Genomic DNA, 16164 nt, shown 5'->3' with positions numbered 1-16164 from the left:
AAAACAAAATGTCTTTTGTTATTCTCTTCACCAAGGTGAAGTTGTCTTCATTCACAAAGTGATATAGAATCAGGGCAAACATTGTTTTCAGCAATCTAATTTATCATCTTTAAAAATAAGTAAAACGATTTTAGAATTCTGAAATGTGTTTATTGATCAAACTTGGTTGTTAGTGTTGTGTCTTTATTTTTCTGGGTCTTATTGAGAAGTTGGAAAATCAACATAAAATGTTGCTAACTTGATTTAATTTTGAGTCAGTGTCTGATAATAAGTATAATGACTATCATGTACTAAATCTGAAATAAAATAATAATAATAATGGCAAACACAAAGTATTTATACTTGCTCTGTATCAGGTATGGTTAGATAATTTATTTATATGTAGTCCATTTTGAGAATTTGAGCATCTTTGGGGAAGGAGTCAAATTCTCACTTTATAGTACTGGAATCTAGTAAAGTGCCTGACATGTGATCAGTATTCAATAAAATTGAATTAATAGTCACATTGGTATCCGATCTATATATTTAGTTGAGAGAGAATTCAAATAGAATAAGCAAAAATAATTTTCACTCTTTCTGTTGTGGTTTTTCCATCTATGTTGATCTCTCATTTTTTTGTCTCTCTCTTTCCATATTTAGTTAATGGGTTAAAATGGGTATCAAATGTACTTTTAAGGTAATTTTCAAACCCAGATGCACTAAAACAACAATTTTTTAAAAATATGATTTAAAAAAAAGACATCATTTTTAAAAGATGACTAAGACATATATACCGATTCATTCAGCAAGAGCCTCAGATTCTAGAGGCACACACAGTGGAAAGAGCATTCGAGCCTGGTACCATAATGGTTCTTATGGGTCTACAACTTAGATATAGAACTAATAATTCTTTATGCAATATACTAGGGCTATAAGGATGGTATGAATAAAATATTTAAAGAAAAGACCAGAGGCCTGACCTGTGGTGGCACAGTGGATAAAGCATCGACCTGGAAATGCTGAGGTCGCCGGTTCGAAACCCTGGGCTTGCCTGGTCAAGGCACATATGGGAGTTGATGCTTCAAGCTCCTCCTCCTCCCTCTCTCTCTCTCTGTCTCTCTTTCTCTTCTCTCTCCCTCTCTGTCTCTCCCTCTCTCTCCCCTCTCTAAAAATGAATAAATAAAATAAAATAAAATAAAATAAAATAAAATAAAATAAAGAAAAGACCAGAAGAGCTTTCCAAATTTGCAAAACCTGTGAGGTAAAATGTATAACTATATATTTATTGATTTTCAAGCTGAAAAACTACCAGAATCCAATAGAGGTTAGTAACTTCTTCAGTTGGTTGGTCAAACTGGAATTAGTTCCTGCTAATTTATCTGACTTATTCCCTTTCCACAGTTTCATGTTGCTTTCACATGACAGCTTTCTTCTGGAATCCTGGGTAGAAATCTACCTGATGCTAGCCTGTCCTAAGAAAGCATACCCTGGGAAGAAAAATCTCCTAGTCCCCTCTTGGGGCTTGTAATGCCTGAGTAGGTAGGAGAGTTCCCACTGACATCACCTGTTAGGGCTTGCATCAGAGCGAGTCCTAGGCAGGAGCTAAAGGAACCCCTCAAGGCCAGCTTGGATGATGGTATGAGGTTTTTCTTTTCTCTTTTTCAGGTATCTTATTTGGTGTGATATGTACCTCCATGGCTGTGGCAGCGTCCTTCATGGGTAGTGTTGTGCAGGTACTTAAGGAGGGAAAACACATTTGATTTCTTAAAAACTTTTTACTCCTTTTCTTTTCAAACATCTTGATTATTCCTACAAGCCACTTTCTGATATCAGTTCCCAATTAGACATGCACATAAAATTTGAACCAAAACTACTTTCAGAAAGGAAAACTATTTAAAAAAAAACTACTAATGGGACTCAGTGGCCAGGTACACTGTAATAAATTGAGAAACTCTTTTAAAATTTAGATCTGGGAATTTGTAATACTAAAACAAAAGTAAGAATGATAATCATCATAATAAAACAAAAATATTTGACATGCTTGTTATATTCTAAGTACAGTCTCAAATGTATAACTTCATTTAATATTTATCCCTTCTCTAACAGGTAGTATGATTAATATAGTAAATTTACAGATGAAGAAAATAAAATGTAGAAAAGTGAATCCCAAAATCACATAATTAAAAGGTGGGGAGCTAGGATATAACTCATATATTATCTACCAATTATCCATCCCAAATTGCTTCCCATATGTCTGACTCTCCATTCTGTAAAATGTCAGCACGAGAAGGAGCATCAAGGATATGTTTTAACTTCTTCATCTTGAACATAATTACTAGAAAGAGTGAAAATATCCTCAAGTTGTTGCAGCTAGTTAGTGGCTGAACCAGGTTTGTGATTCACATCTCCTGCACCACACCTCTTTCCCTAAACTGCCCACCTCACAGAGCAATATCAGATTAGTAAATCTTCAGATTCGATTCTACTCTGCCCTTACTAATTCCCCTTTATCTTTATCATTGTATAACTTGACAATCATTTACATTTCTTGGCATGGCATAGGTTTTCAAAAAATGATGCTTTTAAAAATGAATAAGTGAAAGTATTCACTGACTTTCTTAGATTGTTTATTTCCTAACACATAAGACGATTTTTTCCAGAAGCTAATGACTTTGTAAGAAATTTTTCACTTTTACCCTAATGGGGGGAGATGAAACACCTTTTTTGACTTATTGACTCTTCCAAATAATATCTGGTAAATTAGCTTTCGAATTCGGCAACAAAAGCAACTACAAATTAATGCTATCAATCAACAGAAGTGTCAAGAATATTAAATTAAATATCTACGCTGGGGGAAACTATCGACTTTAATCTTATCCACTACCATCTTGTCAAAGATTTATTTGTGGCATTGAGTTCCCCAAGTTTAACCTGGAAAAATGATGATAACAGTGCCTTGCATCTTGTGTTTCTAGACAAAAGAATGTACAATACAGGTGGAGGGGACTTGAAGGCCCCCTTGGTCATAGCTCCTTATTTTTTAGGGAGAAAGCAGTCTCTCTGAAGTTAATGAATCTAGGTTACTAACAGAAGATTCACCAAATTACAGTTTTGTGTGGCAGGGCCAGAACTAGAATTTAAATATTCTATTAGTGATGAACTCTTTCAAGAACTTTTTTCCTTAAAAAAGGTCTTTATGGTGATCCATGCTCTTGACTTTTTTCTTTTTAAACACTGCTTTTTGGAAAGAAAATGTGGGTTTTACAACCAGACAAAATATCTTGAAACTCAAATCTTACCTTTGCCACTTTCTAGATGGAATATGCCATTAACATTTTTTTTATTCCAAGTCATTTTTTCTATTTATTATATTCAGTCAGAGATACCTACTACACAGGGTAATTGTGAGGATTAAATGAGGTCATTTATTTAGAGTGCCTGGCAGTTCATCTTCACTCTCTGGCATATAGGGGGTGCCTGACAAGCATGAAATACTGTATATGTAAGATCCTTAGTGCATCTTTATCTCAGCCCCTGGTCTAAGAGCCCTACAGTTACATGGATGGAATTAGAGCTGCATTGCAGAGTAGCTGTGTGTGATGCACCTGCTCACTTGTTTGCACGGCAGTGCCTATGTATGTTCAAGAAGACCATGGAAAAAAGCAAATAGTTTAACAAAAACCCCTTGGCAATTCACTAGGCTCAGTAGCTTAGAGGCTAAGAGATGTGGAAATGCATTTGTCAAATTCCATTTCCAAAAGAGAGCTGTAAAAGTGGGATATGGGATATGAGTGTCCAGTGGCCTCCTACCATACCTTAACTTAATGCTTCAACATCCATGAAGTGTTCTGCATGAGATGTCAGAGGTAAAGTAACAGACAATTATTAAAACAATACAATTGCTCAAATGGCTAATCAACTATGTGACATATAAAATGTAAGCTATAGATGTATTTATTTGGTATATTATATAAAAGCTTTTTGATAAGATAGAAAATACAGACAATCAGTGAGTTACATCTTGAGGGAAAACTTCTACCAAATCCAAGTTATCTATGCAGGTATACACACACACACACACACACACACACACACCTGTTTGTATACATTTTTATTGTTTTCTACATAATGTTTATCACCGAGCCTGGAAGGGAAAAATAATTTCCAGAAAGCACATGATTAGTGAAGGCACAACAAGGATTAGGACTGAATTTTATTCAAAGTCCAAAAAAACAGTGGTTCCCATATGGGTCACGAAGTCATGGTTCTGATCTGCTTTTCTCCACAGGCAGCCCTGAGCATCCACGGCATGTGTGGGGGGCCAATGCTGGGTCTGTTCACGTTGGGAATCGTGTTTCCTTTTGTAAACTGGAAGGTAAGGCTCCCACCTGCACCTGTCTCCTCCCTCAGCTCTAACTCCTCCATGGAAAAGTCATTGCTCTTGCCAGGAAAAGACAGTGGCCCTGCTTTCTGTGACTTCAGTGAAGCTGAGTAGAAGCAAAAAGCGAAGAAATTAAAGGGCCATCTTGAAATACCCAATGCCATGGCATCAAAGCTGGTTCTCTAAGCTTTAAATTGACTTCTCAAAAAGAAAGGCTCATGTAAATGAACAATAGATATGGAATTCAGAAATAGTTTAGTTAAGACACAACTTTTAAAACTTAAAAAATATATGTAAATTTTTTTAAATATTTTAATCTAAATTTTGACTAATTTAAGTTAATGAGCTATAAGAGCTGGATCTTCTTGGTTTTTCTAGCTGACAAGCGAATAGTTTGTCTTTGTGTAAGTGATGGCCAGATGACTATGTAGTAAGTATAAGTGAAAATGAACTTGTATTTGGAAAAGTAATATAATATTTTAAATATTTTTTTAATCTGACAAATTGCTATTTTTCATTATTGCCATTTATATACTTACATGCATAAAGTTCTAGAAAGTCTTCAGACTCCAGAAAAGCTGACTCTGTGCATACTTTTAATATACTATGGGGTGCCTGATAAAACCTGATTAAATGGTATCCCTAACTAGGTCTCTGTGGCTACCTGACCATTATTGACCTTTATTTTAGATAAATTTTATGGGGGTTGGTAAAGAGAGTGGAAAGGCATGGAACATGTAGGAATCTGCCGGGCTTCTGCAGTCTTATTAGAAGACACTTTATTTTAATCAATTCTTATATTGAGGTTGACAAAGGCAGTTGTGTCTTTGGAGAGATGACGAGGGAAGGCAATTTCTCAGCCACAAAAAGACTAATATCTAGTTACATGACGTCTCAGTGTATTCTAAACAATTTGTTATCTATGTTAGTGAATTATGGTGAATTACTTAGTCAAGAAAACCATCTTGTTCTAGATAAAAGATAATAAATATTACAAATTTGTAACACCTGTCCCTTTGGCATCAGCCATGACTGATCCTACTCATCAATCCTGGCTCTTTTCACAGAATGTGGGTGCAACATCAGAATTTTTCTCAGCATGGCTCCTGAGGCAGCACCTTTAAGTCAGCCAGGGTTGAACCGTCTGTTAAAATCCATTCACCTTTTACTGGGAGGTCAAGGGTCAGCAAACTACACCTTTCAAACCAAATCTAACCATCCAGCCATGGATGCCTTTGACCTACAATGGCAGAACTGAGTGGTTGTGACAGATACTGTATAACCTGTATACTAGCCTAAACTGTTTATTAGCTGTCTGTTTAGAACAGAAATTTGCAGACCTCTATCCTGATCATGATACAACTAGTCAAATCACATACATTGCTTTAGTTTCCCCAAAGAATAATGAGCAGAACACTCTGGAATAAAGAGAAACCAACAAGTTGTCTCAAAGAAAGCTCAGTTATCTAGGGGAGAGACCAGAAGAATCTAGATTTTATGTCCCAGAGCTGCTGGTCTCTGCTGGACTGTCTGTCACCTTCTCAGAAGAAGTGACTTTTCACTGTTTATCAAGAAAGATAACCCTTAAATGAAAGGTTAGTAAATACACCTGCTGGAGTTTAGAATCAACACTCTAGATTTGGGAGACAGAGACTCTGCCAGAGTCCTTGGAAAAGCATATGGAAGTAGAGCTTCTGTATTGTGTAGTTTATAACCACTGTCAGTGAAACAATGACCATACTGTGTCCCTTATCTGGGATTTTCTAAAATTTCTGAAACCCAGCCACTGGAAACTGGCATTTCATCATCTTTTCTAAGTGATAAGTTAGAGGAAGAAGCCAAACAGAGAGAACAAAATTCCTGTTAGGAATCTAAATAAATAATCACTATAAAATAATCCAGTGTTTTCATTTCAGAAGCAAGTTCTTGATAAATAACGTGGTTCTATGGGAGTTGGAAGGATAGTGTGAGTGCACTGTTTCCAGAACGTGTGGCCAAGAATTCGGGTAGCAAGTCAGAATCTTGGAGGCACAGGATTCTTCCCTCAGTATATTTTCAATGGCTTTGTCAAATCTCTCATTAAGTTTTCTCTTCCTTTATCAAGGGTGCGATAGGAGGCCTTCTGACAGGACTCACCTTGTCATTTTGGGTGGCCATTGGGGCCTTCATTTATCCTGCACCAGCCTCCAAGACGTGGCCCTTGCCTTTATCGACAAACCAGTGTGTCCTATTTAATGTGACGGATGTATCTCCTCCAGTGCTGTCCAGCAGGTAGGGTGACTATAAAGATGGCAGGAAGTCCCAGAGAGTGGGGTCACCAGGTAAGAAGAGGGGGTACTGATTAGCGATCCGTTTCACAAGACAGATGTTGCTCTCCCGAAAGACAACCTCTCCATTTCTCTGCATTCCCGTGTGGAAGAGTAATGGTGGTAAAAGTGTCAGTTGCAGGTATGAGGGCAAAACAGAAAAAAATAGTGAAAAGTTTGAAACAGGTGTGATCTTTTAAAAGATCACAGTGCTTTTAAAAGAAGAATCAGTTTGTGAGCAACATGGAGAATAATTGTGAATCCACTGAGAAAGGAATGCTGCTGTGAACTTGCAGTTTCTAACTCAAACTGTACAGGACTTAACAAGAACTATTTCTGGAGATTTCTGGATGCAATAAGCAATTTAAGATACTAAAGTACCAGAGATAGAATGGGGCAGAAAGAAAACAATAGACTTTAAAATCAGAAATACCCAAGCTTGGATTTGGGTTTTACGATTTATCCACACTATTTTTGCACAAGTGAGTAACTTGTCATTTCTTGAATTCTCACAGTCCTTAGGAAAGGTAATAATTACACTATCAAGATTTTTAGAAGATTAAATACTATTAAATTATATATAATTTTAAGTTATATTATATTTATACCCATATATTAAATTCTATCTATATATTCATATTAAATTCTATCATCTATCTATCTATCTATCAAGAGAGAGAGAGAGACAAAGAGAGAATGAGGAAGAGGGAGAGAGACAGACAGGAGCAGTGTACCTGATTTTAATAAAGATTCATTCTCACATGTAATTGTGCTCTGGAGTCAGTGGTCCTTTTCATAAAATATATGAGCACGCCTTACCACACATTTGCTTTGAGTTTAATTTAGCTTAGAGTTATTCCTCTTCACAAATTTTACAGACAAACAATATCAACCTATTTATAGTTCCCGAATCTCCTATGTTGTTTTTTCCTGCCTGCCTATGTTTATAGTAGTCTCTTTTCATTGCTTGATTAACTACACTGGGGAACAAAATTTTTGTTGCATCCACAAAACACTATTTCTTACCTAATTCGCGTGTGCTGATTTCAAATCTGATGTTAGTTTTTCTCTGTAAGCTACAGTTTTTTTGCAATTCAAAATTTTAGGTTTTCATCTTATTGTAAAATTTTCAACATTTAGTTTAACATAATGAAGTAGAATGTCTTCTTAGGCATCATCTTTGTGAAAATATAATAATTTATATAATACAGTAAATACACTAATAGATTAAAAGATATGATTGTATCAGAATTTGTCCACAATTTTGAAATAGAACATATTAAAACACTTATTTTAATCATAAAATTTGTGCAAAATATATTTAAATTCAATTCAAGGAAATAATTTGCATTTGTAGCTCTTGCCTTTGTGTACTTATTGAGGACAATCTCGTTTGATGCTTCAGCAGTAGTTTGCTCATCACTAACAGCTCCAAGATTTTTGGGAAACTTATCAAGGTGACTGTTCAGGAAGTGAATCTTAACACTCATGTTCCATCCAATGTCATGGAAAGCCAACAGCATCCTTTGAACCAGAAGTTCATAGTTTTCTGCTTTTCTGTTGCCAAGGAAGTTCTTTGTAACTGCCACGAAAGACTGTCATGCTGCTTTCTGCTACTTATTCATCTTCCTAGCAAATTCTTCGTCACGTATGAGGGTTCAAATTTGTGGTCCATCAAATACACCTGCTTTTATATTCTTGATAGACAGGCAGGAAAAGCAGAAATAAAATGTTAGAAGCATTCACTTTCTCTATTCAAAGCCTGAACAAACTGCTTCATTAAGCCAAGTTTGATGTGAAGTGGGGGGAAAATGATCATGTCTCAATTAACTACAGGATCCTTCACAATATTTTGCATCCCTACTTCCAGAGCTTCATGTTTTGGCCACTCCTTCTGTGTCCAGTGTTTCTCCTGAGCTCGGCTGTCCCACAACACAGAAAGCAAAGATACTTCGTGAAACCTCTCTGTTGTCCTAGCAAGAAATTTACCATTTTACGATCCACACAAATGATCCAGTTATGCTCCTCATACTTCAGAAAGTTGAGGACAATTTTTATGTCATTATAATCTTCTCACAGATGAGTTGAATAACCAATTGGAACCACTGCATAAACATTACCGTTGTGTAGGAGAACACATTTCAGACTTCTTATAGAGCTGTCAAGAAATAGCCGCCATTCTGTTGGACTGTAAGTGGTAACACCTAGCTGGCTGAGAAGACTACTGATATCATGACAGTAAACAAAGTGTTTGTCTTTGGAAAAAAGTCCACAAAAATTTGTTAACGCTTCCTGAAATGAGATACTCCAGATGACCAGTGAAGTATTATACATTCTTTTCTTGAAGCCTGGAGGCTAATAACTCAGGTGCTTTCTTTGATAGGCCCAAATCTCTTACTAAGTCATTCAATTCAGGTTGGCTAAACTGCTGAGGGGCTAATGACTGCTTGGCATCAGAAGAAGACCCTTCAGATTCTACAACCATTTCTTCATGCATCTTATCAAAATACACTTGATCACCATATTCACTTTCTTCGTTCTTAGAAGAAATAAAACCATTGAAAACTGGAACTGGGAGTGTATTAGAGTGTGGGATAGGTCGAATTGCTGAAGGAATATTAGGATATGCGATCATATGCCATTTTTTCTTGCCGATGCCCTTTGTATGGATCATACAGAAATAACAGTCATGCTCTGGTCCTTAGGTTCACGTCAACCAAGGGAATACCAAAAGGCATTCCTTTGCATTTTCCTTTTGTCCAGTCACCAAGCATTTCCTCACAATTATGACACACAGTATGAGGAGCCCAATTCTTGTCTTCATAGCCAAGGGGAACTTGAAAATAGGCAATATATGCACGTGTCACAAATGATGAAATATTGCACCTTTGACGTTGAAGTGTGTAACAGCCTCATATATAACAGCAGTTGTCTGGACTATTCTTACATTTACGCCTACTCGAAAAGCCATGATTCAATCTTAAAACAAAATAAGAGTGTATTTTTATCAGATAATAATTTTTTACATTTAAAAACAACTACAATTATGTAAAAGTGATGTTTGTAAAACATTAATTGCCTTGTAGTGATGTTCAATCCAAGAGTCGTTGCCCTTTAACTCCAATTTAAAAACCAATGCATGCCATTAACTGTAACCAAAAAAATTAAAATTGCATAAAAACTAGAGCATGCACCAAAAAACAGATTTCATATTTGGAATCAGCGGTGCAGAAATATATAGAAACAGTTCTACAACCTCCTGCAACAGAAAATGAAAAAAAAAATTGTTCCCCCGTGCTATTAACCATTCTTTAAAAACGAACTAAGGTTTTATTTCACACATCAGACAGAGTTTGAAACCTTTTCTAATACTCTCAGAATCCTTTGTTCCTATTCCACCAAGGCATTGCCACTCCATTTTATAATTGTTGGCTCCTGTATATAGACTTTGTGGTTGTCTCATTTTCTTTTATTTTTTAAAAATTTATTTTATTATTATTTTTACTAATTTTAATGGGGTGACATTAATCAATCAGGATACATAGGTTCAGAGAAAACATCTCCAGGTTATTTTGACATTTGATTATGTTGCATACTCATCACCCAAAGTTATATAGTCTTCTGTCACCTTCTATCTGGTTTTCTTTGTGCCCCTTCTTTCCCCCCACCCCCTCCCTTACCCTCCCCACCCCTGGTAACCACCACACTCTTGTTCATGTCCCTGAGTCTCATTTTTATGTCTCACCCATGTATGGAATCATATAATTCTTAGTTTTTTCTGATTTACTTATTTCACTCCATATAATGTTATCAAGGTCCATCCATGTTGTTGTAAGTGATCCAATGTCATCATTTCTTATGGCTGAGTAGTATTCCATAGTATATATGTACCACATCTTCTTTATCCTATCATCTATTGAAAAGCTTTTGGTTGTTTCCATGTCTTGGCCACTGTGAACAATGCTGCAATGAACATGGGGCTGCATGTGTGTTTTTGAGTTATGGGGGAATATTCCCAGTAGAGGGGTTGCTGGGTCATATGGTAGTTCTGTTTTTAGTTTTTTGAGGAACCACCATACTCTCTTCCATAATGGTTGTACTACTTTACATTCCCACCAACAGTGGATAAGAGTTACTTTTTCTCCACAGTCTCTCCAACACTTGTTATTACCTGTTTTGTTGATAATAGCTAATCTAACAGGTGTAAGGTGGTATCTCATTGTAGTTTTGATTTGCATTTTTCTAATAGCTAATGAAGGTGAGTATCTTTTCATATATCTGTTGGCCATTTGTATTTCTTCCTGGGAGAAGTTTTTGTTCATGTCCTCTTCCCATTTTTTTATTGGATTGTTTGTTTGTTTGTTGTTGAGCTTTATGAGTTCTTTGTATATTTTGGATATTAGGCCTTTATCTGAGCTGTTGTTTGAAAATACCATCTCCTATTTAGTTGGCTGTCTGATTTGTTGTCAGTTTCTCTTGCTGTGCAAAAGCTGCTTAGTCTGATGTAGTCCCATTCATTTATCTTTGCCTTCACTTTCCTTGCCTTTGTAGTCAAATTCATAAAGTTCTCTTTGTAACCAAGGTCCATGAGTTTAGTACCTATGTTTTCTTCTATGTAATTCATTGTTTCAGGTCTTATATTTAGGTTTTTGATCCATTTTGAATTAATTTTAGTACAAGGGGACAAACTGTAGTCAAGTTTCATTCTTTTGCATGTGGTTTTCCAGTTTTCCCAGCACCATTTGTTGAAGAGGCTTTTTTTTCTCCATTGTGTGTTTTTGGCCCTTTTATCAAAAATTATTTGACCATATCCATGTGGTTTTATTTCTGGGCTTTCTATTCTGTTCCATTGGTCTGAGTATCTATTTTTCTGCCAATACCATGCTGTTTTGATTATCGTGGCTCTATAGTATAATTTGAAGTCAGGTATTGTAATGCCCCCAGCTTTGTTCTTTTTCCTTAGGATTGCTCTGGCTATTCGGGGTGTTTTATAGTTCTATATAAACCTGATGATTTTTTGTTCTATTTCTTTAAAATATGACATTGGAATTTTGATGGGAATTGCATTAAATTTGTATATCACTGTGGGTAATATAGTCATTTTGACTATATTTATTCTTCCTATCCAAGAACAAGTAATATTTTTCCATTTCATTATATCTTTTTTGATTTCCCTTACCAATGCTTTATAGTTTTAGTTATATAGGTCCTTTAAATTCTTTGTTATGTTTATTCCTATGTATTTATTTTGTTGTTGTTGTTGCAACCATGAAGGGGATTAATTTTTTGAGCTCGTTTTCTGATGTTTCATTGTTGGCAATGGACTTTTGTATATTAATTTTGTATCCTGCATCCTTACTGTATTGGTTTATCGTTTCTAGTAGTCTTTTTGTGGAGTCCTTGGGGTTTTCGATGTACAGGATCATATCATCTGCAAAAACTGAAACCTTTAATTCTTTTTTCCCCAATATCAATGCCTTTTATTTCTTTCTCTTGTCTGATTGCTCTAGCTAGAACTTCCAGCACTATGTTGAATAAGAGTGGAGACAGTGAACACACTTGTCTTGTTCCTGATTTTAGGGGAAAAGTCCTCAGTTTTATGCCATTTAATATGATGTTAGCTGATGGTTTATCATAAATGGCCTTTATTATGTTGAGATATTTTCTTCTCTACCCATTTTGTTAAGCGTTTTAAACATAAAATGATGTTGTATTTTATCAAATGCCTTTTCTGCATCTATTGATAAGATCACATGGTTTTTGTTCTTTTGATATGGTGTATTATGTTAACCGTTTTACGTATGTTGAACCATCCTTGTGATTCTGGGATGAATCCCACTTGATCATGATGAATTATTTTTTTAATGTGTTGTTATATTCGATTTGCTAGTATTTTGTTTAGTATTTTAGCATCTGTATTCATTAGAGATATTGGTCTGTAGTTTTCTTTTTTTGTGCTGTCCTTGCCTGGTTTTGGTATGAGGGTTATGTTGGCCTCATAAAATGTGTTTGGAAGTAATGCTTCTCCTTCAGTTTTTTGGAAGACTGAGTAGAATAAGAACCAAGTCTTTAAATGTTTGATAGAATTCACTAGTATAGCAGTCTGACCCCGGAATTTTATTTTTGGGGAGGTTTTTAATAGTTGTTTCTATTTCTTCCCTGTTTATGTGTCTGTTTAGGCTTTCTGCTTTTTTTATGACTCAGTCTAGGAAGATTGTATTGTTCTAGGAATTTATCCATTTCTTCTAGATTGTTGTATTTGGTGGCATATAGTTTTTCATAGTATTCTACAATAATTCTTTGTATATCTATGTTATCTGTGGTAATTTTTTCTCTTTCATTTTATATTTTGTTTATATGAGTCCATTCTCTTTTTTCCTTGGTGTGTCTTGCCAAGGGTTTGTCAATTTTGTTGATCTTTTCAAAGAACCAGATCCTTGTTTTATTAATTTTTTCTATAGTTTTTCTGTTTTCTATTTTGTTTATTTCTGCTCTGATTTTTATTATTCCCTTTCTTCTGCTGGTTTTGGGTTGTCTTTGTTCTTCTTTTTCTAGTTCCTTAGGATGTGTAGTTAAGTGGTTTACTTGGGCTCTCTTTTGTTTGTTCATATAGTCCTATAGTGATATGAACTTCCCTCTTATTACTGCTTTTGTTGCATCCCAGAGAATCTGATATGTTCTATTGTTATTTTCGGTTCCCTTATGTATCTTTTGATCTCTGTGCTTATTTCTTTTTTGACCCATTAATTTTATAAAAGTATGTTGTTGTTGTTTAGTTTCTACATTTTTGTGGGTTTGTTTACCTTTTTTTTGCAGTTGAATTCTAGTTTCAAGACTTTATGATCAGAAAATAAATATACTTGTTACAATTTTAATCTTTCTGAATTTGTTGATGTTATTTTTGTGGCCCAATATATAGTCAATTCTTGAGAATGTTCCATGTACACTAGTGAAAAATGTATACTTTGGCACTTTGGGATGAAATGTCCTGTAGATGTCTATCATATCCAATTGTTCTAGTGTTTTGTTTAAGGCCAATATTTCTTTATTGATTTTCTGCTTGGATGAACGATCTAGAGCCATCATCGGTGTATTGAGGTCTCCATGTATAATTGTATTTTTGTCAGTTTTTGTTTTTAGGTCAGTCAGTAGCTGTCTTATATATTTTGGTGCTCCTTGGTTTGGTTCATATATATTAAGAAGTGTTATGTCTTCTTGATTCAATGTCCTCTTTATCATTATGAAATGACCATTTTTGTCTCTGATTACATTTGCTGTCTTGTCAGCATTGTTAGATATGAGTATTGCTACACTTGCTTTTTTTTGGATGTTATTTGCTTAGATAATTGTTTTCCAACCTTTCACTTTGAATTTGTTTTTTTCCCTTGTAGTTTAGATGTGTTTTTTTGTAGGCAGCATACAGTTGGATTTTCTTTTTTAATCCATTCTGCTACTCTGTGTCTTTTTACTGGTGAGTTCAATCCATTTACATTTAGTGTAATTATTGACATTTGAGGGTTTCCTATTGCCATTTTATATATTACTTTCTGATAGTTTTGTATCCCTTGTTTGGTTCTTCTCTTTTTTCTATCATTTGTTTTTGTTTGGTTATAATCCATACTTCTTTTCTCTGTTACCTCTTTTTTCAAGCCATGTACTTCTGTGTTGGTTTTTTCAGGGATGCTTACCATTAAGTAATGGAAAGCATACATATCATGTTTATTATAGTACATTATTTCATGAGTGCTTCTGCACTCCATTCTCCTTTGCTACTGTTAATCTTTGTCCTCTCCCCTTTTTTGTTTCTTTGTCACAGATTAATCTTGTTTTTATTGCAATTTTGATGGAGCTTTTACTTGTAATTTTGTTTTGTTTTGTTCTTTGTGTCTGGTCAGAAAACCCCCCTTAGTATTTCTTGAAGTGGGGGTTTTCTGATGATAAATTCCCTCATCTTTTCTATATTTGTGAATGCTTTTATTTTACTTTTGTATTTGAAGGATAGCTTTGATGAGTATAGTATTCTTGGGTGAAAGTTCCTCTCTTTCAGAACTTTAAATGTTGGGGTTCACTCTTGTCTAGCTTGTAGGGTTTCTGCTGAGAAATCTGTTGATAATCTAATGGGCCTTCCTTTATATATTGTATTTTTTTTCTACTGCCTTCAGGACTTTTTCTTTGTCATTGGTTTGTGCCAATTTCATTATGATGTGCCTTGGAGTAGGTTTGTTAGGGTTAAGATAACTCGGTGTTCTGTTTGATTCTTGAATTCGAGACTTTAGTTCTTTTCACAGGCTTCAGCGGTTCTTGTCTATTATTTGTTTAAATATGTTCTCTGTTCCCTTTTCTCTCTCTTCTCCTTCTGATATACCCATTATTCTTATGTTGCTCTTTCTGATGGAGTCAGATAATTCCTGTAGGGTTATCTCTTTTTTTTTTTTTTTTTTTTTTTTTTTACAGAGACGGAGAGAGAGTCAGAGAGAGTGATAGACAGGGACAGACAGGAACGGAGAGATGAGAAGCATCAATCATCAGTTTTTCATTGCGCATTGCAACACCTTAGTTGTTCATTGATTGCTTTCTCATATGTGCTTTGACCGCAGGCCTTCAGCAGACCGAGTAACCCCTTGCTTGAGCCAGCGACCTTGGGCTCAAGCCGGTGAGCTTTTGCTCAAACCAGATGAGGCTGCGCTCAAGCTGGCAACCTCGGGGGTCTCGAACCTGGGTCTTCCGCTTCCCAGTCCGACACTCTATGCACTGCACCACCGCCTGGTCAGGCTATCTCATTTTTTAAATTCACGAGTCTCTCTCCTCAGTTGCCTGTCTTCTATGTCACTAATTCTCTCCTCTATCTGGCCTGTTCTATTGGCTAAGCTTGTTACCTCATTTTTCAGTTCATGAATTGAGTTTTTCATCTCTGTTTGATTCGTTTTCATAGTTTTAATTTCCTTGGTGAAGAATTCTTTCTGTTCATTGAATTGTTTTTTGAGATCTAAAAATTGCCTTTCTGTGCTTTCTTGTATATCCCTGAGTATTTTTAGGACTTCAACTTTAAATTCTCTGTCATTTAACTCCAAGGTTTCTAAGCTATTGAAATTTTTTCTATAGATTTTTTCTCATCTATCTGAGCTACATCACTGTCTTTTGTACCCATGATATTCTATTTCTTTTTCTTTAATGGCATTTGAGAGAAGTATTGTTAATAACACTAATAAGAGTTGATAAAAAATGGTTTTGAGAAAATGCAGTAAAAAACTTAAAATTTTATTATACTAAATGGAACAAAAATATATAGAATGGAGGGCTTGGGTTGGGGGGAGTGACAAAGAGGCAAAAAATGAGGCAAGAATCTATAAAATGCCACAAGGAAAAATTTGGATCAAGAATTAAATAATTTTTTTGTAAATTATGGTCAAATGAGAGAAATAGTGTAAGAGAAAGGAAAAAAAGAAAAAAAAAGTACAGTGAAAGATCAAAATTCTATTGTATTTTTTATGTTTTTAT

At 35.2% G+C, this 16164-nt stretch overlaps 1 protein-coding gene across 1 annotated transcript in view; it reads left to right on the top strand.

Annotated features, from left to right (window-relative positions):
- The window catches only part of SLC5A12 (solute carrier family 5 member 12), a 50202-nt gene that overhangs the window by 25959 nt on the left and 8079 nt on the right, over positions 1 to 16164 (top strand). Inside the window, exons 10-12 of the mRNA XM_066253866.1 lie at positions 1645 to 1712; positions 4268 to 4354; positions 6465 to 6631. Of these exons, the coding sequence (XP_066109963.1) occupies positions 1645 to 1712; positions 4268 to 4354; positions 6465 to 6631 (322 nt within the window). The remainder of the gene's footprint in view (positions 1 to 1644; positions 1713 to 4267; positions 4355 to 6464; positions 6632 to 16164) is intronic.

Source organism: Saccopteryx bilineata, chromosome 1 (genome assembly GCF_036850765.1).
Source record: "Saccopteryx bilineata isolate mSacBil1 chromosome 1, mSacBil1_pri_phased_curated, whole genome shotgun sequence".
Lineage (NCBI taxonomy): Eukaryota > Metazoa > Chordata > Mammalia > Chiroptera > Emballonuridae > Saccopteryx > Saccopteryx bilineata.
Note: the sequence above shows the minus strand (reverse complement) of the source record. Positions and strands in the feature narration are given on the sequence as shown.